This window comes from Ascaphus truei, chromosome 8 (assembly GCF_040206685.1).
Source record: "Ascaphus truei isolate aAscTru1 chromosome 8, aAscTru1.hap1, whole genome shotgun sequence".
NCBI classification, from domain to species: domain Eukaryota; kingdom Metazoa; phylum Chordata; class Amphibia; order Anura; family Ascaphidae; genus Ascaphus; species Ascaphus truei.
The window spans coordinates 73,648,767-73,673,975 of record NC_134490.1 but is presented as its reverse complement, the minus strand read 5'-3'; the positions used below and the strand labels follow the sequence as shown (position 1 = coordinate 73,673,975).

The 25,209-nt window shown below is 46.1% G+C and overlaps 1 protein-coding gene across 1 annotated transcript; it reads left to right on the top strand.

Moving 5' to 3' along the window:
• The first annotated feature begins 2,106 nt into the window (after positions 1-2,106).
• Positions 2,107-24,333, top strand: LAG3 (lymphocyte activating 3). The gene is made up of 8 exons (XM_075610229.1): positions 2,107-2,256; positions 4,248-4,380; positions 4,643-4,860; positions 17,917-18,162; positions 18,419-18,697; positions 19,013-19,258; positions 19,427-19,548; positions 23,951-24,333. The coding sequence occupies exons 1-8, from the start codon at positions 2,208-2,210 to the stop codon at positions 24,020-24,022; spliced, it is 1,365 nt and encodes a 454-aa protein (XP_075466344.1). The 5' UTR covers positions 2,107-2,207; the 3' UTR covers positions 24,023-24,333.
• The last annotated feature ends 876 nt before the right edge of the window (positions 24,334-25,209 follow it).

The following is a 25,209-nucleotide window of genomic DNA, read 5'->3' as shown; positions in this document are numbered from 1 at the left end:
TCTGCGTGTTATTATATCACTCTGCGTGTTATTATATCACTCTGCCTCTTATTATATCACTCTGTGTGTTATTATATCCCTGTGTGTTATTATATCACTCTGCGTGTTATTATATCACTCTGCCTCTTATTATATCACTCTGTGTGTTATTATATCCCTGTGTGTTATTATATCGCTCTGCATGTTATTATATCACTCTGCATGTTATTATATCACTCTGCGTGTTATTATATCACTCTGCGTGTTATTATATCACTCTGCGTGTTATTATATCACTCTGCCTCTTATTATATCACTCTGTGTGTTATTATATCCCTGCGTGTTATTATATTGCTCTGCGTGTTATTATATCACTCTGCATGTTATTATATCGCTCTGCGTGTTATTATATCACTCGGCATGTTAATATATCACTCTGCATGTTAATATATGGCTATTTGTTATTAGATTGCTATACATGTTATTATACCGCACTGTGTGTTAATACAGCGGTGTGCAAACTCCCCGCGCCTGCGCCCCCCCTACCTGCTCCCTCCTCGGTCACACCCCACCCCTCATGTCTAATGATGCGTCAAATGACGCTGTAGGTTCATGTGACGTCACGTGACCCGCGGCGTCATTTGACATCACATCTCCATGGCAACGGGCGTCATTTGACACCGCGTTGTCATAGAGACGCGTGACCAGAGCCTGGTAATTAAGTTTACAGAGGCCTAGCGCTCTCAGCGCAGGGCTCTGCCAACGCCACGCCCCACGGAACAGTCTCGGGCCCGGGTATGTATCAGTGTGTATGTTTGTGCACCGCCGTGTTAATATATCTATCTGTGTGTTATTATATCTCTTTGCAAGTTATTACATCACTTTGCTTGTTATTATATCGTTTTATTTACCTGATAATTTTACGAGTTAAAATAACTCTTGCAAAATACTTATCCTGGTCACCAACAGCAGCTACTGAGAGAAATGAATGGGGTTATAAAGATAGGGGTTGGAGTTTGTTTAGTAGAACACACATGTATTTATATTATATGAAATGTATAAATGAATAGATATGAACATCAAAATGTTCCCTGTGTAATTGGAGTACACAGTCTGCCATTGGAACACACTACATTCTCTAATTACATACAGATATACGCACACATACAGTACACGTGCTCATATATGAACAATTGGAGGAGATATATGGAGGGGTTATATGGAGCAATAGGAGTAGTTATAGGGAGCGGTTATATGGAGCAATAGGAGGATATATAGGGAGGGGTTATATGGGGTAATGGGAGGAGTTACAGGGAGTGGTTATATGGGGCAATAGGAGGATATATAGGGAGGGGTTATATGGGGTAATGGGAGGAGTTACAGGGAGTGGTTATATGGGGCAATAGGAGGAGATATAGGGAGGGGTTATAAGGAGTAATAGGAGGAGTTATAGGGAGGGGTTATATGGGGCAATAGGAGGCGTTATAGGGAGAGGTTATATGGAGCAAAGGAGGAGAGATAGGGAGCGGTTATATGGGGCAATAGGAGGAGTTATATGGGGCAATAGGAGGAGTAATAGGGAGCGGTTATATGGGGCAATAGGAGGAGTTATAGGGAGGGGTTATATGGAGCAATAGGAGGAGTTACAGGGAGGGGTTATATGGGGCAATAGGAGGAGTTACAGGGAGGGGTTATATGGTGCAATAGGAGGAGTTATAGGGAACAATAATAGGGGGTATAGTTCTTCTGAATTCACACTGTGCTGGGTGACAGCAGTGTCACTGCATGATATGGAGAATTGAGTGTCTCCTGTGAGATAGATCTCAGCTCTCTGTAGTAAACAGACCCCTCACATTTTCCAGTGGCAGGGACAGTCAGAGAGTGCAGAGAACAGCAGCGCTGGGTGCACATTTTCCAGTGGCTGAGCGGTCTAACATAGAGTGTCACTTCTCAGCTCTGTCTCTGAGATCGCAGGCGGGAAGAAACTCAGCACATTCTGCATGTGACGTGTGAGGGGGACGAGAGACAAGCACATAAAGGGGACAGGGACAGACAGCACAGACAGAGAGAGATAGATGGAGAAGTAGAGAGAGTGACCAGAGAGAGAGAGAGAGAGAGAGAGAGAGAAACAAGGAGAGAGTAAACGGAGAGAAAGAGGGAGAAAGGGAGAGGAGAAGGAGAGTCAAAGAGAGAGAGAGATAAAGGGTTGGGTGTGAGCGCTCTCAGAGATGTCTCTGACACTGTTCTGCCTCCTCTTGTTCTCAGCCTGGAGCACAGGTAAGAGATCAGAGGGATACACAGCACTGACAGTGGGCCAAGTACTGTGTATACAGTGCTGACAGTGTGCACAGTACTGTGTGTGTGTATATACAGTGCTGACATTGTGCACAGTACTGTACGTGTATACAGCGCTGACAGTGTATAGTGCTGGCAGTATGCACAGTAGTGTGTGCGTGTATAGGGCCGGCAGTGTGCACAGTAGTGTGTGCGTGTATAGGGCCGGCAGTGTGCACAGTAGTGTGTGCGTGTATAGTGCTGGCAGTATGCACAGTAGTGTGTGCGTGTATAGGGCCGGCAGTGTGCACAGTAGTGTGTGCATGTATAGGGCCGGCAGTGTGCACAGTAGTGTGTGCGTGTATAGGGCCGGCAGTGTGCACAGTAGTGTGTGCGTGTATAGGGCCGGCAGTGTGCACAGTAGTGTGTGCATGTATAGGGCCGGCAGTGTGCACAGTAGTGTGTGCGTGTATAGGGCCGGCAGTGTGCACAGTAGTGTGTGCGTGTATAGGGCCGGCAGTGTGCACAGTAGTATGTGCGTGTATAGGGCCGGCAGTGTGCACAGTAGTGTGTGCGTGTATAGGGCCGGCAGTGTGCACAGTAGTGTGTGCGTTTATAGGGCCGGCAGTGTGCACAGTAGTGTGTGCGTGTATAGGGCCGGCAGTGTGCACAGTAGTGTGTGCGTGTATAGGGCCGGCAGTGTGCACAGTAGTGTGTGCGTGTATAGTGCTGGCAGTATGCACATTAGTGTGTGCGTGTATAGGGCCGGCAGTGTGCACAGTAGTGTGTGCGTGTATAGGGCCGGCAGTGTGCACAGTAGTTTGTGCGTGTATAGGGCTTGCAGTGTGCACAGTAGTGTGTGCGTGTATAGGGCCGGCAGTGTGCACAGTAGTGTGTGCGTGTATAGGGCCGGCAGTGTGCACAGTAGTGTGTGCGTGTATAGGGCCGGCAGTGTGCACAGTAGTGTGTGCGTGTATAGGGCCGGCAGTGTGCACAGTAGTGTGAGCGTCTCTAGCACTGGTAGTGTGCACAGTAATGTTTGCGTGTATAGCGCTGGCAATATATAGTAGATCTGCTTATACAAAGCTGACAGTGTGCACAGTACTTTATTTGAATGCATTTGATTCTGGTGATGTACTTGGCAATGTATTAATCTCTATCACCTACCTCTCTCTGTCTATCTCTTTTCTCCCCACCCCTCTCTCTACCCTTCACACTCTCTCTCTCTCTCTCTCTCTCTCTCTCTCTCTCTCTCTCTCTCTCTCTCTCTGTCTCTGTCTCTCTCTCTGTCTCTGTCTCTGTCTCTGTCTCTGTCTCTCCTTTGTCTCTCTCTCTCTGTCTCTCCTTTGTCTCTCTCTCTCTGTCTCTCCTTTGTCTCTCTCTCTCTGTCTCTCCTTTGTCTCTCTCTCTCTGTCTCTCCTTTGTCTCTCTCTCTCTATCTCTCCTTTGTCTCTCCTTCTCTGTCTCTCACCTGCGCTCTATCTTCCCTTCTCACTCCCTCACTTCCCACTCTCTGTCTCTCCCTTTCTATCCCCTCCTCTCTCTGTCTCTCTTGTTTCTTTCTCGCTCGCTTTCACCCTCTCTTCCCCTCTCTCTTCCCCTGTTCTCTCTGTCTTTCTCTCCCCCCTTTCTTTCCCATTTATCACTCTCCTCTTCCTCTATATCTCTCTCTTACCCCTTTTTCTCTCTCCCATGCTCTTCCCCCTTTCATTCTTTCTTTGTCTCTCTCCTTCGGCCTATCTGTGTCTCTTTCTCTTCCCCCTCCCCCTTCTCTCTCCCCCTCCCCCTCTGTTCCCCCTTTATCTATCTCTTGGCCTCCCCCTCTCCACTTATCTTCCCCCTTTCTCTCTCCCCCATCCCTTTTTCTCCCTCTGTTTCTCTCTCCCCTTCTCCTCCTCTCTTTCTCTCCCTCCCCTCTCTCTTTCTTATTCTCCCCCTTTCTCTCTCACCCATTCTCTTCTCCCTTTCTAACTCCCTTTGCCTCTCTCCCCCAGCCACTCCTGTGCATGTCACTGGACACCTCGGGGGCCGGGTTATCCTCCCGTGTCACATGACCGCAGATCAGCTGGACAGGGGTCGTCACTCTCAGTACCCCGCAGTGTCCATGCGCTGGAGACGGACAGACGGGTGAGATACAGCTCTCTGTCACTATATGGCTATCTGTCACTACAAGACTATTTCCATAAAAATTAAACGCGAAAGAGTAGCACTCCAAAATAGTGGTCAGTGCACAGCTATTTATCACTGCACGGCTATCTGTTACTCCCTACCTACCTCTCTCTCCTCCTCTCTCACACGCTCTCGCCCTTTATCACACTCTCTCTCTCCCTCTCACACTCTGTGCCTCCCTCCCTCTTTCCCTCTCGCTCACACTCTGTCTCTCTTTCAGAGATCACAGGCCGGTGGTCTCAGTGTCCCCCAGCGGTCTCACTCACACCAGTCGGTCAGCGGCCTCACGAGCCTCCGTCCGGCAGTCTCATTTTGAGCTGGGAAACTTCTCTCTGCACCTGGTATCTTTGGGGGTGAAAGACGCAGGAACGTACGAGGGGCAGGCGCAGTATGGAGACATCATGGCACAGTGCACAGTGATTCTGAGCATCACACACGGTAAGTGACGTACAGTATCTGTATGTACACAGCATAACGTATACACACAGCATAACGTATACACACAGCATAGTGTATACACACAGCATAACGTATACACACAGCATAGTGTATACACACAGCATAACGTATACACACAGCATAGTGTATACACACAGCATAACGTATACACACAGCATAACGTATACACACAGCATAACGTATACACACAGCATAACGTATACACACAGCATAACGTATACACACAGCATAGTGTATACACACAGCATAACGTATACACACAGCATAGTGTATACACACAGCATAACGTATACACACAGCATAGTGTATACACACAGCATAACGTATACACACAGCATAACGTATACGCACAGCATAACGTATACACACAGCATAACGTATACACACAGCATAACGTATACACACAGCATAACGTATACACACAGCATAACGTATACGCACAGCATAACGTATACACACAGCATAACGTATACGCACAGCATAACGTATACACACAGCATAACGTATACACACAGCATAACGTATACACACAGCATAACGTATACACACAGCATAACGTATACACACAGCATAACGTATACGCACAGCATAACGTATACACACAGCATAACGTATACACACAGCATAACGTATACACACAGCATAACGTATACACACAGCATAACGTATACACACAGCATAACGTATACACACAGCATAGTGTATACACACAGCATAACGTATACACACAGCATAACGTATACACATAGCATAGTGTATACACACAGTATAACGTATACACACAGCATAGCGTATACACACAGCATAACGTATACACACAGCATAACGTATACACACAGCATAACGTATACACACAGCATAACGTATACACACAGCATAACGTATACACACAGCATAACGTATACACACAGCATAACGTATACACACAGCATAGTGTATACACACAGCATAACGTATACACACAGCATAACGTATACACATAGCATAGTGTATACACACAGTATAACGTATACACACAGCATAACGTATACACACAGCATAACGTATACACACAGCATAACGTATACACACAGCATAACGTATACACACAGCATAGTGTATACACACAGCATAACGTATACACACAGCATAACGTATACACACAGCATAACGTATACACACAGCATAACGTATACACACAGCATAGTGTATACACACAGCATAACGTATACACACAGCATAACGTATACACACAGCATAGTGTATACACACAGCATAACGTATACACACAGCATAACGTATACACACAGCATAGTGTATACACACAGCATAACGTATACACACAGCATACCGTATACACACAGCATAACGTATACACACAGCATAACGTATACACACAGCATAACGTATACACACAGCATAGTGTATACACACAGCATAACGTATACACACAGCATAGTGTATACACACAGCATAACGTATACACACAGCATAACGTATACACACAGCATAGTGTATACACACAGCATAACGTATACACACAGCATAACGTATACACACAGCATAGTGTATACACACAGCATAACGTATACACACAGCATAACGTATACACACAGCATAACGTATACACACAGCATAGTGTATACACACAGCATAACGTATACACACAGCATAGTGTATACACACAGTATAACGTATACACACAGCATAACGTATACACACAGCATAACGTATACACACAGCATAACGTATACACATAGCATAGTGTATACACACAGTATAACGTATACACACAGCATAACGTATACACACAGCATAACGTATACACACAGCATAACGTATACACACAGCATAACGTATACACATAGCATAACGTATACACACAGCATAACGTATACACACAGCATAACGTATACACACAGCATAGTGTATACACACAGCATAGTGTATACACACAGCATAACGTATACACACAGCATAGTGTATACACACAGCATAGTGTATACACACAGCATAACGTATACACACAGCATAGTGTATACACACAGCATAACGTATACACACAGCATAACGTATACACACAGCATAACGTATACACACAGCATAACGTATACACACAGCATAACGTATACACATAGCATAGTGTATACACACAGTATAACGTATACACACAGCATAACGTATACACACAGCATAACGTATACACACAGCATAACGTATACACATAGCATAGTGTATACACACAGTATAACGTATACACACAGCATAACGTATACACACAGCATAACGTATACACACAGCATAACGTATACACATAGCATAGTGTATACACACAGTATAACGTATACACACAGCATAACGTATACACACAGCATAACGTATACACACAGCATAACGTATACACACAGCATAACGTATACACATAGCATAGTGTATACACACAGTATAGTGTACTGTATACACACAGCATAACGTATACACACAGCATAACGTATACACACAGCATAACGTATACACACAGCATAACGTATACACATAGCATAGTGTATACACACAGCATAGTGTACTGTATACATACAGCATAACGTATACACACAGCATAGTGTATACACACAGCATAACGTATACACACAGCATAACGTATACACACAGCATAACGTATACACACAGCATAGTGTATACACACAGCATAACGTATACACACAGCATAACGTATACACATAGCATAGTGTATACACACAGCATAACGTATACACACAGCATAACGTATACACACAGCATAGTGTATACACACAGCATAACGTATACACACAGCATAGTGTATACACACAGCATAACGTATACACACAGCATAGTGTATACACACAGTATAACGTATACACACAGCATAACGTATACACACAGCATAACGTATACACACAGCATAACGTATACACACAGCATAGTGTATACACACAGCATAACGTATACACACAGCATAACGTATACACACAGCATAACGTATACACACAGCATAACGTATACACACAGCATAACGTATACACACAGCATAACGTATACACACAGCATAGTGTACTGTATACATACAGCATAACGTATACACACAGCATAGTGTATACACACAGCATAACGTATACACACAGCATAGTATACTGTATACACACAGCATAACGTATACACACAGCATAGTGTATACACACAGCATAACGTATACACACAGCATAGTGTATACACACAGCATAACGTATACACATAGCATAGTGTATACACACAGCATAACGTATACACACAGCATAGTGTATACACACAGCATAACGTGTACACACAGCATAACGTGTTCACACAGCATAACGTGTTCACACAGCATAACGTGTACACACAGTATCTGTATATACACAGCATAACGTATGAATACAGTACAGTGTATACACACAGTATCTGTATATACAGTACACAGCATAACGTATGCACACAGTATAGCGTATACACACAGCATAAAGTATAGCATATACACACAGCATAAAGTATAGCATATACACACAGCATAAAGTATAGTGTATACACACAGCATATCGTATGCACACAGCATATCGTATGCAGACAGCATATCGTATGCATACAGTATAGCGTATGCACACAGTATAGCGTATGCACACAGTATAGCGTATGCACACAGTATAGAGGGCACAGTGATGCTGAGTATCACACACAGTATGTTATTTATCTGTATATGCATAGCGTATGCACAGTATAGAGTATACACACAGTATACAGTGCACAGTGACGCTGAGTATCACACAAGGTATGTGACGTATCTGTATATATACAGTATACAGTGCACAGTGACGCTGAGTATCACACAGGGTATGTGACATATCTGTATATACACACAAATAATAAGTAACATTATTTCAGATGTATATAGCTAGATCAGATAACATACAAAAAATATTATTTATTATCTATATATATATATATGGTACTTTAAGAACTTTTTAGGGTTGTTCTTACTTTCTATTGCAATATATATATATACTAGCTGAGAGACCCGGCGTTGCCCGGGATGTAATGTTCCCACTCCTCTCTCTCTCTTCCCCCCTCTCTCTGTTTGTCCCCCATTCAAATCAATCCAGTCTCCCCCCTCCCTCCTTTACAGCTTCATGCAGTGTGTGTGCGCGCGCGCGTCAGTGAGTCTGACGCAGAAACACAAACACACACAGACTGAGTGACTGACGCACACACAGTCAGTGTGTGCGTGTGTGTGGGCCTCAGTCAGTGTGTGTGCGCGTGCGTCAGTCAGTGTGTGTGTGCGTGCGTGCGTGCGTCAGTCAGTGTGTGTGGGGGTGTGTGCGCGCGCGTCAGTCGGTGTGTGTGTGTCAGTCGGTGTGTGTGTGTGTGTGTGCGCAGTCAGTGTGTGTGTGTCAGTCAGTGTGTGTGTCAGTCAGTCAGTGTGTGTGTCAGTCAGTGTGTGTGTGTGTGAGTCAGTGTGTGTGTGTGAGTCAGTGTGTGTGTGTGTGTGAGTCAGTGTGTGTGAGTCAGTGTGTGTGTGTGTGAGTCAGTGTGTGTGTGTGTGTGTGTGTGTGTGTGTGTCAGTCAGTGTGTGTGTGTGTGTCAGTGTGTGTGTGTGTGTGTCAGTGTGTCAGTGTGTGTGTGTGTGTGTCAGTCAGTGTGTGTGTGTGTGTGTGTGTGTGTGTGTGTCAGTCAGTGTGTGTGTGTGTGTGTCAGTCAGTGTGTGTGTGTGTGTGTGTCAGTCAGTGTGTGTGTGTCAGTCAGTGTGTATGTGTGTGTGTCAGTCAGTGTGTGTCAGTCAGTGTGTGTGTGTGTGTGCGTCACTCAGTGTGCGTGTGTCAGTCAGTGTGTGTGTGTGTGCGCGTCAGTTAGTGTGCGTGTGTGTGTGTGCGTCAGTCAGTGTGCGTGCGTGCGTGTGTCAGTAAGTGTGTGTGTCAGTCAGTGTGTGTGCGTGCATCAGGGTGTGTGTGCATGTGGCTGTCAGGGGTTGTGTGCGTGTGGTTGCCAGGGGTTGTGTGCGTGCGTCAGTACGTGTGTCAGTCAGTGTGTGTGTGTGTATACTCGGCGTTGGCCGGAGGCAGGGCGTGAAAGGCAGGGGGAGTGAGCGCCGGGGAGGGGAGTGTGATGGGGAGGAGGAGAGGTGTGTGTGTGTATACCCGGCGTTGGCCGGAGGCGGGGGGGGGGGGCGTCAAAGGCAGGGGGGCGTCAAAGGCAGGGGGGCATCAAAGGCAGGGGGGCGTCAAAGGCAGGGGAGGGCGTCAAAGGCAGGGTCGTCAAAAGCAGGGGGAGGGTCGTCAAAGGCAGGGGGGGGCGTCAAAGGCAGGGGGGGGGCGTCAAAGGCGGGGGGGGCGTCAAAGGCAGGGGGGGGCGTCAAAGGCAGGGGGGGGCGTCAAAGGCAGGGGGGGGGGGCGTCAAAGGCATGGATTCCTCCCCCTGCATTTCCTCACCTGGCAGCATGCCGTGCTCCTTGGGCTGCCACTGGTTCTCTCCCCCCTCGTGGCCTCCGCCGACTCCCGGTGGCACAAAGGAGCTATTAACTCCCTGCCGCCCTCCTCCTGCTCCTCGGGGATGTTGAGCCTCCGAGAGCATGCTCTGGGAGGTGGGGGGGAAAGAAGTGGGGGGGGGAGAAGAAGTGGGGGATGGGAAGTGGGGGGGGTGGAAATGGGGGAGCGACACACACGCGACACCTACCTGTACTTCCGGGCGCCGCCATCTTCTCACTCGGTGCCGCGAGGGAGGAAGGGGGTCCTTCCGGGCGCCGCCATCTTAGGCGCCGCGAGGCAGCCTGTCTGTTCCCCCGCCGGGGAGGGAGGTGAGTTGGAGCACCGGCGGGGAGGGAGAGAGGTGAGTTGGAGCGCCAAGGGGGAGAGGTGAGTTGGAGAGAGACCCGGCGTTGCCCGTGAGTTAAATTTCCCGCTCCCTTCTCTCTCCCTCTTTCTCCGTTCTCCCCAGAGGGGAGGGACGAACAGTGGACAGGAGGGGGGGGGACGAACAGTGGACAGGAGGGGGGGGGGGACGAACAGTGGACAGGAGGGGGGGGACGAACAGTGGACAGGAGGGGGGGGACGAACAGTGGACAGGAGGGGGGGACGAACAGTGGACAGGAGGGGGGGACGAACAGTGGACAGGAGGGGGGGGGACGAACAATGGACAGGAGGGGGGGATGAACAGTGGACAGGGGGGGGACAGTAGACAGGAGGGGGGACGGACAGTAGACAGGAGGGGGGGGGGGACAGTAGACAGAGGGGGGGGACAGACAGTAGACAGGAGGGGGGGATGGACAGTGGACAGGAGGGGGGGGGGACGGACAGTGGACAGGAGGGGACGGACGGACAGTAGACAGGAGGGGGGGACGGACAGTGGACAGGAGGGGGGGGACGGACAGTGGACAGGAGGGGGGGGGACGGACAGTGGACAGGAGTGGTGGGACAGTGGACAGGAGGGGTGGAACAGTGGACAGGAGGGGGGGCAGTGGACAGGAGGGGGGGGCAGTGGACAGTGGACAGGAGGGGGGACAGTGGACAGGAGGGGGGGCAGTGGACAGGAGGGGGGACAGTGGACAGGAGGGGGGGGCAGTGGACAGGAGGGGGGGCAGTGGACAGGAGGGGAGGGCAGTGGACAGGAGAGGGGGGCAGTGGACAGGAGAGGGGGGGCAGTGGACAGGAGAGGGGGGCAGTGGACAGGAGAGGGGGGGCAGTGGACAGGAGAGGGGGGCAGTGGACAGGAGAGGGAGTTGTGTACAGGAGGGGGGGCTGTGTACAGGAGGGGGGCTGTGTACAGGAGGGGGGGGCTGTGTACAGGAGGGGGGGCAGTGGACAGGAGGGGGGGCAGTGGACAGGAGGGGGGGCAGTGGACAGGAGGGGGGGCAGTGTCGCACACACTCAGTCACACACAGTAACACACACAGTCACAGTCACACACACACACACACACACACACACACACACACACAAAGTCACACACACACACACACACACACACACACACACACACACACACACACACACACACACACACACACACACACACACACACACACACACACACACACACACACACACACACAGTCACACACACAGTCACAGTCACAGTCACACACACACACACACACACACACACACTCACAGACACACACATGTCTCAGTCCCGTGATGCGCCCTTTCTCAGTTCCGTGCGGCGCCGCAGGTGGGGGGGAGGTGGGGGAGCGACACACGCGACACCTACCTGTACTTCCGGCCGCCGCCATCTTCTCACTCGGCGCCGCGAGGGAGGAAAGGGGTCCGCCGTCTTACGCGCCGCGTGGCAGCCTGTTCCCCCGCCGGGGATGGAGTGGAGCGGGAGGGAGTGGTGTGTAGCGGGAGGGAGTGGTGTGTAGCGGGAGGGAGGGAGTGGAGTGGAGTGGAGCGGGAGGGAGTGGAGCGGGAGGTGAGTGCGGGAGTGGAGCGGGAGGTGAGTGCGGGAGTGGAGCGGGAGGGAGTGGTGTGTAGCGGGAGGGAGTGGTGTGTAGCGGGAGGGAGGTGAGTGGAGCGGGAGGTGAGTGCGGGAGTGGAGCGGGAGGGAGTGGTGTGTAGCGGGAGGGATGTGAGTGGAGCGGGAGGGAGTGGTGTGGAGCGGGAGGTGAGTGCGGGAGTGGAGCGGGAGGGAGGTGAGTGCGGGAGTGGAGTGGGAGGGAGGTGAGTGCGGGAGTGGAGCGGGAGGGAGCAAGGTGAGTGCGGGAGTGGAGCGGAAGGGAGTGGTGTGTAGCGGGAGGGAGGTGAGTGGATCGGGAGGGAGTGGTGTGGAGCGGGAGGGAGGTGAGTGCGGGAGTGGAGTGGGAGGGAGGTGAGTGCGGGAGTGGAGCGGGAGGGAGGTGAGTGCGGGAGTGGAGCGGGAGCGAGGTGAGTGCGGGAGTGGAGCGGGAGGGAGTGGAGCGGCTTCCGGGCGCGTGTCCCCCCGCCGGGGAGGGAGTGGAGCGGGAGGGAGGTGAGCACCGGGGAGGGGGGGAGGTGAGTGTGATGGGGGGGAGAGGACAGAGGTGTGTGTGTGTATTTTTTTTTTTTTTTTTGGACCTCTGGCCCGTCACTCCGCCTCAGGCCAATGAGAGGTGTGGGGGGCGGGCCAAGGGGGTGGTGTGAGTGTGTGAGCCCAATGAGAGGTGTGCGGGGGCGGGCGGGCCAAGGGACCAATGAGATTGCCGCTAGGGACGCAGACATACAGTGCTTTCAGAAATATATAGTAGATATATATATATAGATAATAAATAATATTTTTTGTATGTTATCTGATCTAGCTATATACATCTGAAATAATGTTACTTATTATTTGTGTGTATATACAGATATGTCACATACCCTGTGTGATACTCAGCGTCACTGTGCACTGTATACTGTATATATACAGATACGTCACATACCTTGTGTGATACTCAGCGTCACTGTGCACTGTATACTGTGTGTATACTCTATACTGTGCATACGCTATGCATATACAGATACATAACATACTGTGTGTGATACTCAGCATCACTGTGCCCTCTATACTGTGTGCATATATATATATATATATATATATATATATATATATATATATATATATATATATATATATAGCTGTGCTAGGGGAGAGAATGTTAAAAAGGTTGAAGGAGATTTTAAACTAGGATGGAGGGGGGAGGGGAATGAAACAGATAACGAACGAAATAGAATAGATTAGGAAACAAGGGGTTATGGAGGTAGAATGGGGGCAAGTTCGAGTTTGACAAGCAGCGAGACACTCATAGTAAATACAGATAATACTAGAAAACTTTTAAAGACTAAACCAAGTTGGCGCAGAAAGGAAGGAAAAGATAAGATAATAGTACAGGCTGAAAAAAACTTAAATGCATGCTTGCTAATGCAAGAAGCCTGACAGATAAAATGGAAGGGGAGGTGGAGTATGTCTATATGTTAAACCGGATCTAAAACCTATTATAAGGGATGATGTTTATGAAAGGAATGATGAAAATGTAGAGACCTTGTGGATAGAAATTAGCAGTGTAGGTAAAAGTATAAAGAAAATGTTTGTGGGAATATGCTATAAACCACCAAATATCTGTGAGATTGAGGAAGCTAAAATACTTTTGCAAATGGAGAAGGCATAAAAACTGGGTCATGTTTGCATAATGGGGGATTTTAATTATCCATACATAGACTGGGGCAATGAAATTAGCATTACAACAAAAGGAAACAGGTTTTGGGGTGCTTAAAGACAATTATATGATCCAAATTATTGAGGAACTAACCAGGAGAGGGGCAGTTCTGGATTTGGTCATACAGTATCAAACAATGTAGAAGTAATAACAAATATTGAAGTCCTGGAACATTTGGGTAACAGTGATCATAACATGGTCTCATCTGAAATAAATTATCAAAAAACAGATTACTTGGGTTCAACAAAGACTTTAAACTTTAGAAAGGCAGAGTTTAATAAACCGAGGACAAGTAATACATTGGGGTGATGCTTTTGCAGAGAGAAATGTAGAAGATAAATGGGCAGTCTTTAAAACATTGTTAGAAAAGCACACTTATCAGTGTATACCCTTGGGTAATAAGTATAAAAGAAATAAGTCAAAACCAATGTGGCTAAATAAACAGGTAGGGGAGGAAATGGACAAGAAGAGGAAGGCGTTGAGATTCTTTAAATCAGAAGGGACGGAGACATCGTATCAGAATTATAAGGAATTTAACAAAAATTGCAAAAGGGCAATCAAATTAGCAAAAAGGGATAATGAAAAAATTATTGCAATAGAAAGTAAGAACCACCCTAAAAAGTTCTTTAAGTACCTTAATAACAAAAAAAGGAGGAAAGAAAATATAGGACCTTTTCAGTGTGAGATGGGCAGGCAGATTATTGGAGATAAGGGAAATGCAGAGGTATTAAACAAATTCTTTGCCTCTGGGTTTACTAGGGAAGAATCCATTTCAATTATAGTGCCACAGGAAGAAGCCACAACCTCCATATTAATGAACAATTGGTTAACTGAGGAAGAAGTTCATAGACAGCTTGAAAAAAATTAAGTAAATAAGGCACCTGGCCCCGATGGCATACATCCAAGAGTTCTCAAGGAGTTAAGCCAAACCATTACATTTAATATTCAAGGACTCCATTGCCACAGGCTCAGTACCACAAGATTGGCGTAAAGCAGATGTGGTGCCTATATTTAAAAAGGGAGCTAGATCACAACCAGGGAATTACAGACCTGTAAGCCTGACTTCAATAGTGGGGAAACTACTTGAAGGTTTAATACGGGATAATATTCAGGAATACCTAATAGAAAACAAAATTATTAGAAACAGTCAGCATGGATTTATGAAGGATAGATCATGCCAAACTAAACATATTTGTTTCTTTGAGGAGGTATGTAGGAATTTAGAAAAGAGGCGTCTAAGAGGGGATATGATAACTATATACAAATATATTCGGGGTCAGTACAAGGAGCTTTCAAAGAACTATTCATCTCAAGGGCAGTACAAAGGACTCGGGGGCATCCCTTTAGGTTGGAGGAAATGAGATTTCACCAGCAACAAAGGAAAGGGTTCTTTACAGTAAGGGCGGTTATAATGTGGAATTCATTACCCATATAAACTGTGATGTTAGATACAATGGATTTGTTCAAAAAAGGTTGGACATCTTTTGAGAAAGGAAAGGTATACAGGGATATACCAAATAAGTAAACATGGGAAGGATGTTGATCCAGGGAGTAATCCGATTGCCAATTCTTGGAGTCAGGAAGGAATTTATTTTTCCCCTTAATGGGGTTTTTTGTTTGCCTTCCACTGGATCAATAAGTAAGTATAGATATAGGATAAAGTATCTGTTGTCTAAATTTAGCATAGGTTGAACTTGATGGACGTACGTCTTTTTTCAACCTCATCTACTATGTAACAATATGTAAATATATATATAGATAGGTTCCTTACCGAGTAAATCCAGGATCCCAAGATCACAAGGCAAGAAGGAGACAGCACACTCAGGAGGTACAAAAAAGCGTGTATTCAGTAGAAAAACTGGCACATAAACCCGACGTTTCGGTCCTTGGCACAGGACCTTTCTCAAGGGAGTGCTCTATACATAATGATACCTGACAAACATATATACCCACCACCCATCAACAAAGAGATCCCTGATAGGCTAAACCATGATGTTAAACAGCTGTAGACACTAGCTAATCAAATATGACATCAGCACTGAGCAACAGTAGCCTATAGGGAACCATGTTAAAAATGTTTTTTGAGGCAAAAAGTGACACTGTGTGCTCATTTGCATGTCATTTCCCAGAATCCCTTGCTGCAGTGGAAGTGCTGTATGCTGGGTGATAATGGGGAAAGGCGGGGTTGCAGACCTGTCTAAGACATGCAGATGAGCATACAGTTGTATTTGCATATTTGCTTTCCTGTGGAGGGTTTTTGTCACTTTTTTTACTCACCATAACTTAACTCAGTATTATGTATATATATATATGCAAGTTATGGTGCGTAAAAAAAGTGACAAAAACCCTCCACAGGAAAGTATATATATATGCAACACGATACCGCATCAAGATGAAATATCAGAGGCAGCACTCCAAATGGTAATCAAAATATTGTATTGAATCAACAAGACATCATTCCAACGTTTCGGTCCACATAAAGGTCCCGTTACAATATTTTGATTACCATTTGGAGTACTGCCTCTGATATTTCATCTTGATGCGGTATCGTATTGCCTAAATTATTTTATAGGATTTGCACCCAGTATTTTGTTGATTCAGACGGAGTGCTTGTGGTTCTTTCAAACTGATATATATATATAAAAGAACAGAGGGCAGTTGGCACACTGTAAACAGATAATCCACTGATGCTTATCCCATATATGCACATACACAAATAGATTTTTCCAGATGGGGTCCGGGAAAAAACGAGACAGCACACAGCCAGGGAAATCCAAAGATATTGTATTCAAGATAAATACATGGCACTGCATCCAACGTTTCGGTCATCAACGTGTGACCTTCCTCAGGCATATTTGTTTTTTTATATATATATATATATATATATATATATATATATATATATATATATATTATTTCTGATGTATATATCTATATTCAATAACATATATGATTATTTCTAATGTATATTAAAAATATATATATATATATTTATTTATTTCTGATTTATACTGTACCGGTATATCTATATCATAAAATATAATAAGATTATTATTTCTAATCTGGGATTAGATATTATACATTGAGGGGGTGGGGGAGACACACGCCAATACAGTATACAGGTACATACGTATGTATGTCTTTATTTATATAGCTCCATTAATGTACATAGCGCTTCACAGCAGTAATACACGTGGCAATCATATAAATAACAAATAATACAAATAACACATAAAGGGGAGAAGCGCTTCAGGCATAAAAGTAACTTTAGGAAGAGGAGTCCCTGCTCCGAAGAGCTTACAATCTAATTAGTTGGTAGGAGGAACGTACAGAGACAGTAGGAGGGCGTCCACACATATACACACACCGCACTGTGTTCATCAATCCCCTCTCCCTGAGTCAGTGTCTATGAGCCACCCACATACAGTACATCCTGTTGATCTCAGTATAAGGGGCTTGGTTGTTGCCCCCGCTCCCCCCCACTCACGTGCAGACAGAGGGGCTCTGGAAATAGTGCACACATAGGACTAAACCCAGGGCACTAAGGCACCGGGGTGTGTGTCACAGTTTCCCTGATGCAAATGAAACAGGAGCAGATTTTAAAACACACACAGAGCCAAAAGAGGGAGAGAGAGAGAGAGAAATAGGGGTTAGAGAGAAGGTTAAAACATAATGGGGGGGGGGGGGGGGAGAGATTGAGGGAGGGAAGAGGGGGGGGGGATATTAGAATAAAAGGGGAGAAGGAGCCCCATAGACTTAACTTCGCTGTGTACAGAATGACGTCCTTTGTCTCTCCCCCTCTCTATCTCTCCTTTTCTTCTGCACCCTCTTCCCTCTCTCCCCTCCATCTCCCCCTCACTCCTTCTCTCTTTATTTCTCAGTCACTGAGTCCCCCGTTGGCATCCACCCTGAGAATGGCTCTGTCAATCTCACATGTTCGCGCTTTGGCTCCTCTCTGCCCGACCGCTCAATTCGCTGGCTGCACAACGGGGCCCCCGTGCGTCCATCTGACCGACTCCGGCTCTCAGGGGCCACACTGCATCTCCAAAGGCTAACTCAAGCCGACCGTGGAGAGTGGAGCTGTGAGGAGGGGGAAGTAAGGGCCACTCACACACTCAGGGTGCTCGGTGAGTGCAATTTAAACGCTGCCCCCCACTTCACAGAGTGACCACCCCTCCCCATCAATCTGACCTTCTCTGCCCCCATCACTGACTGCCCTTCTCAGCCACCACCGGCCCTCACTGTAACCCCATATTCTGACCCCCTCTCACTCCCTTCTCCCGGTCCTCTCTCACTGACTCCACCTCTCCATCCACCACTCCTCACTGGCTCACCTCCCCTCTCTGCCCCCCGTCACTAACTATCGCTGACTCTCCCCCCCAGGTATCTCCGGTCCTGCTTCCCTCTCTGTATACGCTGCTGTTGGCTCCCATGCTGAGTTGCCTTGCTCTCTGAGTGAGACCCCCCCGGAGGGGCCCCTGAGAGTACGCTGGCTCCGGAGCTGGGGCCCCGTGGAGAAGCCCTTGTATCCGCAGGGAGGTGTGAGGGGGGAGGCACTGGTCATCTCCCCCGTGAGCTCAGATGATGCTGGGACATACAGATGTGATGTCACCTACAAGGAGCACACAATAACCAGACATGTCCGGCTAAAGGTCATCCAAGGTCAGAAAGGGCAACAGGCTGAGAGGGGGGGGGGGGGGAGGATTAAATAAAGAAAATAGCCCCCCATTTGTCAGAGTAAGGGGATCCCATTGAGATTGAGTTTTTCCTTTGGCATGGGTCGTTTTATCCAGTTTTTAAGTTGAAAGACTTTAGTCAATAGTCCCCAGTCAGTATTTGTGACATACTTCGTTTAGTCTCTCTCACTGTCTTTATTTCTATCTCTGACTCTTCTTCCCTCTATTTCTCTTCCCCTCTTTGTCTCTTTCTATTCCTACTTCCCCCCTAATTTGTTAACTCCCTCTCTTTTTCCCTCAGTGACCCCCCCGAGTCCCGGTTTTGTAAGGGAAGGATCCCCTCTTCGGTTGCTGTGTAACGTCAGCGGGTCAGAGGGGGGGGAGAAGTTTGAGTGGACGGGGCCCCCCAGCAGAGAGAATGGAGTGCGAGAGGGAGCAGCGCTGGAGCTGCCTGAGGTGTGGACACAGGACGCTGGAGCCTGGAACTGCTCAATATATGGAAAGGAAGGGATTCTGGGAACAGCACAATATCTGCTATATGTGCATGGTAACTGACTATATATTTATATATATAAACTGTCCCAATATACACTGACAGATGTATATACCATAACAATTATATGCTAACTCCCTCTTTCTTTACGTCTTGTCTCTCTATCACTTTCTCTTTCTCCCCTCCTGTCTTTCTCTCGCCCTACCCCTTTCTCTTTCACAGCCCCTCAGTCTGCAGAGGTCAACACTCTCTCATCATGGCAGCCATATCTCATTCTCCTGCTGGCTCTTCTTCTGGTTATGGGACTGGTGACAGTCGCTGCTGTCTCTCTGCACAACCGGAGGGTGAGTTTGTCATCTCTACATCTCTCTCTTTGCCTCTGTCTCCCTGCCTGTCTCTCTAACCCTCTGTCTTCCTGTCTGTCTTCCTTCTCTCCAAAGGCCTTATTCTTTGCCAACTAGGCATTGACTTCAATGGGACTGTCCGTGCGGTAGCGCTGGATCGACACTATTGCACTGTATAGAATAAGGCCCTTTCTGTTTCTATCTCTCTCTATTCCTTCTCTCTTGGCAAGTAGGGAGACACCCATAGTAAATACAGATAATACTAGAAAACGTCTAAAGACTAAATCCAATGGGAGTAGAAAGGCAGGAGCAGATAAAATAATAGTACAGGCTAAGGTTTTTTTTCAAACGTATGCTTGTTGGTATTAAACAAATTCTTTGCCTCTGTGTTTACCAGGGAAGAATCAAGTTCTATAGTAGTGCCACAGGAGGAAGCCACAACCTCCATATTAACGAACAATTGGTTAACTGAGGAAGAAGTTCATAAGTGACTTGATAAAATTAAAGTAAATAAGGCACCTGGCCCCGATGGCATACATCCAAGGAGTTAAGTTCAGAAATAGCCAAATCATTACTTTTAATATTCAAGGACTCCATTTCCACAGGCTCAGTACCACAAGACTGGTGTAAAGCAAATGTGGTGCCTATATTTAAAAAGGGAGCTAGATCAATACCGGGAAATTACAGACCTGTAAGCCTGACTTCAATAGTGGGGAAGCTACTTAAAGGTTTAGTACGGAGATAATATTCAGGAATACCTAATGAAAAACAAAATTATTAGTAATAGTCAGCATGGATTTATGAAGGATAGATCATGCCAAACTAACCTTATTAGTTTCTTTGAGGAGATAAGTAGGAATTTAGACCAAGGTAATGCAGTTGATGTGGTCTACTCAGATTTCACAAAGGCATTTGATACGGTTCCACACAAGAGGTTAGTGTACATAATAAAGTAAGTTAGACTCAGTAAAAATAGATAGACAACAGAGAGTTGTAATAAATTGAACTTTTCATGTTGGGCTAAAGTTGTGAGTGGAGTACCTCAAGGATTGGTACTGAGACCCCTACTTTTTAACTTGTTTATTAATTGCCTTGAGGTTGGCATCGAGAGCAAAGTCTCCATCTTTGCTGATGATACTAAATTGTGTGAGGTAGTAGAATCAGAGCAGGATTAATTTCTCTCCATAAGGACTTGGATAGACCGGAATCTTGGGCAGGTAAATGACAGATGTGGTTTGACGAAGTTGAGACATTAGGGGGTCTGACGTAAACAGCATTAGGGTCAAAGCAGCCATTTTGTTTGACTACTTTTGTCAGCCATCTTGTTATTGTTTTAGTCCTTGTCTGTCATTTATGTTGTAATGTGCTGTGTTTGTGTCATCCATTTTGTCTTCTGTCTTTATGAAAGCTGCATGAAAGTTATAGTGGGTTAAAAGATGTTTCGCTCTGTGTTTACCAGTTCTGGCCAGCCCAGCTGCAGAAGGAGGGAGGGGGCATACAGCCTTGAGGAGTGAGATTAGAATTAGGGAGGAGGTGAAGTCTTGAGAAGTGAGATCAGAATTAGAACCGACTTCTCAGCATTCGAGTGTCTGGTGGACTCAGAGATAGAAATCATTTCTCACATTCAACCCCTTAAAGCATGTATGTATCATTTAATTTTTGTTATGTATTACAAACTTACATCAGTTTTAGTATTGTTATGCATTACAAAATGATGTAATATTTAGTGACATGCAAGCCCCCCCATAAAGGGGTGGAGCTTTAGTTTTTAGGGTATAAATGTATCTCATACCGTATTATCTGGGAGAGAGCTTTTTGTTTTGAAGCTGTCTCCGCTGTGTGCACTCTGAATAAACTCATTTGATAACTAAAATGTTTTTTGTAAAATTTTTACAGCTTTCACAGGTTTAATACAGATAAATGTAACTTTATACATTTGGGAAACAAGAATAACAGGCAACTTACAAATTAAATGGGATAAATGAGGAGAGTCCTGGATGGAGAAGGATTTAGGAGCGCTTGTAGACAGCAGGCTTAGCCATAGTGCCCAAAGTCAGGCAGTTGCTGCAAAGGCAAAAAAGATCTTATCTTGTATTAAAACGGGTGTAACGATAATTCCCCCACCCGATGGGAGATTCTGCCATTACAGCGTGTGTGGTGCATGCTACCTGTTGATAAGCAGGAGGGCTGAGTCATCCGCCGATGTTTGTGGGGACACAGGACAAGCTTCTGGGCTACATACCTGACAAAGATCTCTAGTGGTACAGCACCTCCATCTGCTGCAGGCTCCAGATGAATTGAGGCGATCTATTACCGTAGAACACAATCCCCTCTCCTTCCGCAGAAAGATCACACACCAGGCAGGAGGTATAATAACTGGAACGGTTTATTCTGTTCAGCTCAATGCAGTATAGCAGGCCTCTGCCCTATGCAGAATCTGGTACTGTCTTCAGCTGTAGGATGGTCCCTGAGCCTGCACTACAGGTCAAGAGCCCCCACAGAAGTCCTTACTCTTCCCTGATTCTCTATCAGAATCAGGGGAAAGGTGCACACTCACTCTCCCCCAAGGGTAAGAGGAACAAGGAAGGCCAGTATTCAGGCAACCTGTGTGTGACTTTCCTCTCTCAAGTGGGGAGAGGCACTGACTAAACTTGGGTGGCAAACCCCTTAAGTACAGCCAGGAGGAGGGCACCAGGTCTGACCCAGGATTGGGTGTACCCAGGCCTGGATTCACCTCCTCCCCCTGTCACTCAAGGACACTGCTGGGAGAGGGGAAAACCCACGGCAAGTACTGGCAGGTCTGCTCTTACCAGGATTTACTGCCAGGGGGGCAGACTGGTAGCCAAGAACCAGTCCTGGCTACACGGGCAATGGATGGAAGTTAAGTAAACATAATTATGACCATTTATAAAGCATTAATAAGACCCCAAAGTGAAACAGATGTATTATAGGCGCCAATATGATAAAGGATATATCACACCAAATGCAGGGCCAAGGTGAGGCTCAGGATAGATGAGTTGTGCTTGAAAAAGAAGAAGACAAAAATACAAAACATAGCGTGATACTGTAGGTATATAGGACGAACAACATACAATACTAAAAACTAACAGCTGAGATCAAGGTGAAAATTATCAAAAAACATTTAATAAAACATTTAATCAATTACTATGACAATGGACATAAGAAAAATAAAAAATAAAAATACACAGACTGATAAAATGACCAAATGGTTAATGGTGAGGACCACCTCACTGCGACACCGGGTGAACTGCCCACTCACCGGACGTCCATTGTCATAGTAATTGATTAAATGTTTTATTAAATGTTTTTTGATAATTTTCACCTTGATCTCAGCTGTTAGTTTTTAGCATTGTATGTTGTTCGTCCTATATACCTACAGTATCACGCTATGTTTTGTATTTTTGTCTTCTTCTTTTTCAAGCACAACTCATCTATCCTGAGCCTCACCTTGGCCCTGCATTTGGTGTGATATATCCTTTATCATATTGGCGCCTATAATACATCTGTTTCACTTTGTATTTCATTCTGACCAGGGGGTCAGTTTTAGTATGTAGGCAGCCCCTGCAAAGAGTCCAATCTACTTTGCAAGGTTTTACCTTGTATTTACATAGGGTGTTATTACCATCTAGTTAGCGCTCACCTGCTCTGTGTTTCCATTAATAAGACCCCACCTTGAATATGGAGTACAATTTTAGGCAACACTACCTTAGAAAAGACATTATGGAACTAGAGGAAGTGCAGAGAAGAGCCGCCAAATTAATAAAGTGGATATATCATCTCATTTATGAGGAGAGGCTAGATAAATTAGATTTGTTTAGATTAGGAAAGAGGCGTCTAAGAGGGAATATAACTATATACAAATATATCTGGGGACAGTACAAGGAGTTTTCATAAGAACTACTCATCCCACGGGCAGTACAAAGGACTCAGGGCCATCCCTTAAGGTTGGAGGAAAGGAGATTTCACCAGCAACAAAGGATAGGGCAGTTAAAATGTGGAATTCATTACCCATGGAGACTGTGATAGCAGATACAGTAGATATATTCAAAAAAAGTTTGAACATCTTTTCAGAAAGGAAAGGTATACAGGGATATACCAAATAAGTAAACATGGGAAGGATCCAGGGAGAAATCTGATTGCCAATATTTGGAGTCGGGAAGGAATTTATTTTCCCCTTATGAAACATCATTGGATTGTATGTCCCTGTGTTTTTTGTTTGCCTTCCATGGGATCAATATATTGTAAGTATAAATATAGGATAAAGTATCTGTCATCTAAATTTAGCATACGTTGAACTTAATGGACGTATATATCTTTTTTTCAACCTCATCTACTATGTTATTATGTTACTATGTTATCTCTCTCTCCTTTCTGTTTTTAGAGACGTCTCTCCCATCTCGTTGCCCTGGCGCCCTCGGAAGGCCCCTCTGCATCTCTTCCAAAACTTGTCTAACTGTGTGTGACTGGTAACCAACTGGGAACATTGGGAGGTGATTGTACAGGGCCACAAACACACCCCTCCCACTTGGCCCTACATGGTTACCCAACTCCTGAAGTGCTTTATTGCCCCTGCAGCCATGGTCTGGAGCCCCATGCAACACAGGGGATCTGTTTAGGGTCTCTGTGCGGGCAATCCTCAGAATATATGTTTGGTGAAGGAGGAAGGGACAACATGAAGAGGGGTGGGGTGACATACAGAAAAGCGGGTCAGATATACAGGGACGTATAGAGGGATGAGAGGCAGATATATGATGATGTATAGAGAGGAGTGATGTCTACTTTTGTAAAGTTTTGTATAATAAACTTTTTGAATTTATTATAAGTTCCTCGTTAATTTTGTTTGTCTTAATACAGTAACAATGTCTCTTTCTTTCCCCCTCTATCCCTCGTAATCTCTCTCTTTCTTTCTCTCGCTCATCACTCTCCCATCCTCTCTCCTCCTCCGCAGCACCCCTCTCTCTCTCTCTCTTCCTCTCTCTCTCTCAGGTTTAGATTAGAATAACCATGCGGTTACCACAAACTGTTTTAGAAAAAAAGTACTGTCCAACAAATGATTAGATCTCACAAAAAACATGGAATAAGCAAGGATGCCAACGTTGTGACCCAGCAAAGGGGCCCTCACCAGGGTTATATAGTCCATCCCGCCAATCAAAATCACGGACAGGGACTTCCGGTGCGGCACCAGACAGCAGCAGCAGCAGCAGAAGACTGAGCTCTGTGAGGGCTCCGACAGATCGCAGCCGAAAAGGCAATACTATGCACACACACACAAAAGGCGCCAGAGGAGTAGGGAAAGCTAGAGGAGAGGTTCCTTAGCATTTTAAAGTCAGATTAACCCCCGCCCAAAAAAAAATCGAGGGGGTTCTGTTTTGCTGCTAGGCAAAGTGAGAGCAGAGTGCTGAGCTCCACAGAAACTCAGCTAGTAATCACCCAAAACAGCACTAACATGAACAAAAAGTGACAGGCAAGGAGAGAGGAAAGGGTCCCAAGTAAGGCCGGTTCTGTAGTGCGCGCGCGAGCTACGCTGTGCGCACGCGCGTCCGTTTTAGTTGGCTGAGGTTAGTCAGCCATTCTATAATGGTGCCGCGCGCACGCACGGCAGGGAGCGTGGAACTGGCCGACAAAGGGAAAGATGAGAAA

Coding starts and splice junctions, on each gene's coding strand:
- LAG3 (XM_075610229.1), top strand. CDS start 2,208: ATGTCTCTGACACTGTTCTGCCTCCTCTTGTTCTCAGCCTGGAGCACA. Junction 4,381..4,642: donor CGCTGGAGACGGACAGACGG/GTGAGATACAGC, acceptor TCTCTCTTTCAG/AGATCACAGGCCGGTGGTCT. Junction 19,549..23,950: donor TCTCTCTGCACAACCGGAGG/GTGAGTTTGTCA, acceptor TTCTGTTTTTAG/AGACGTCTCTCCCATCTCGT.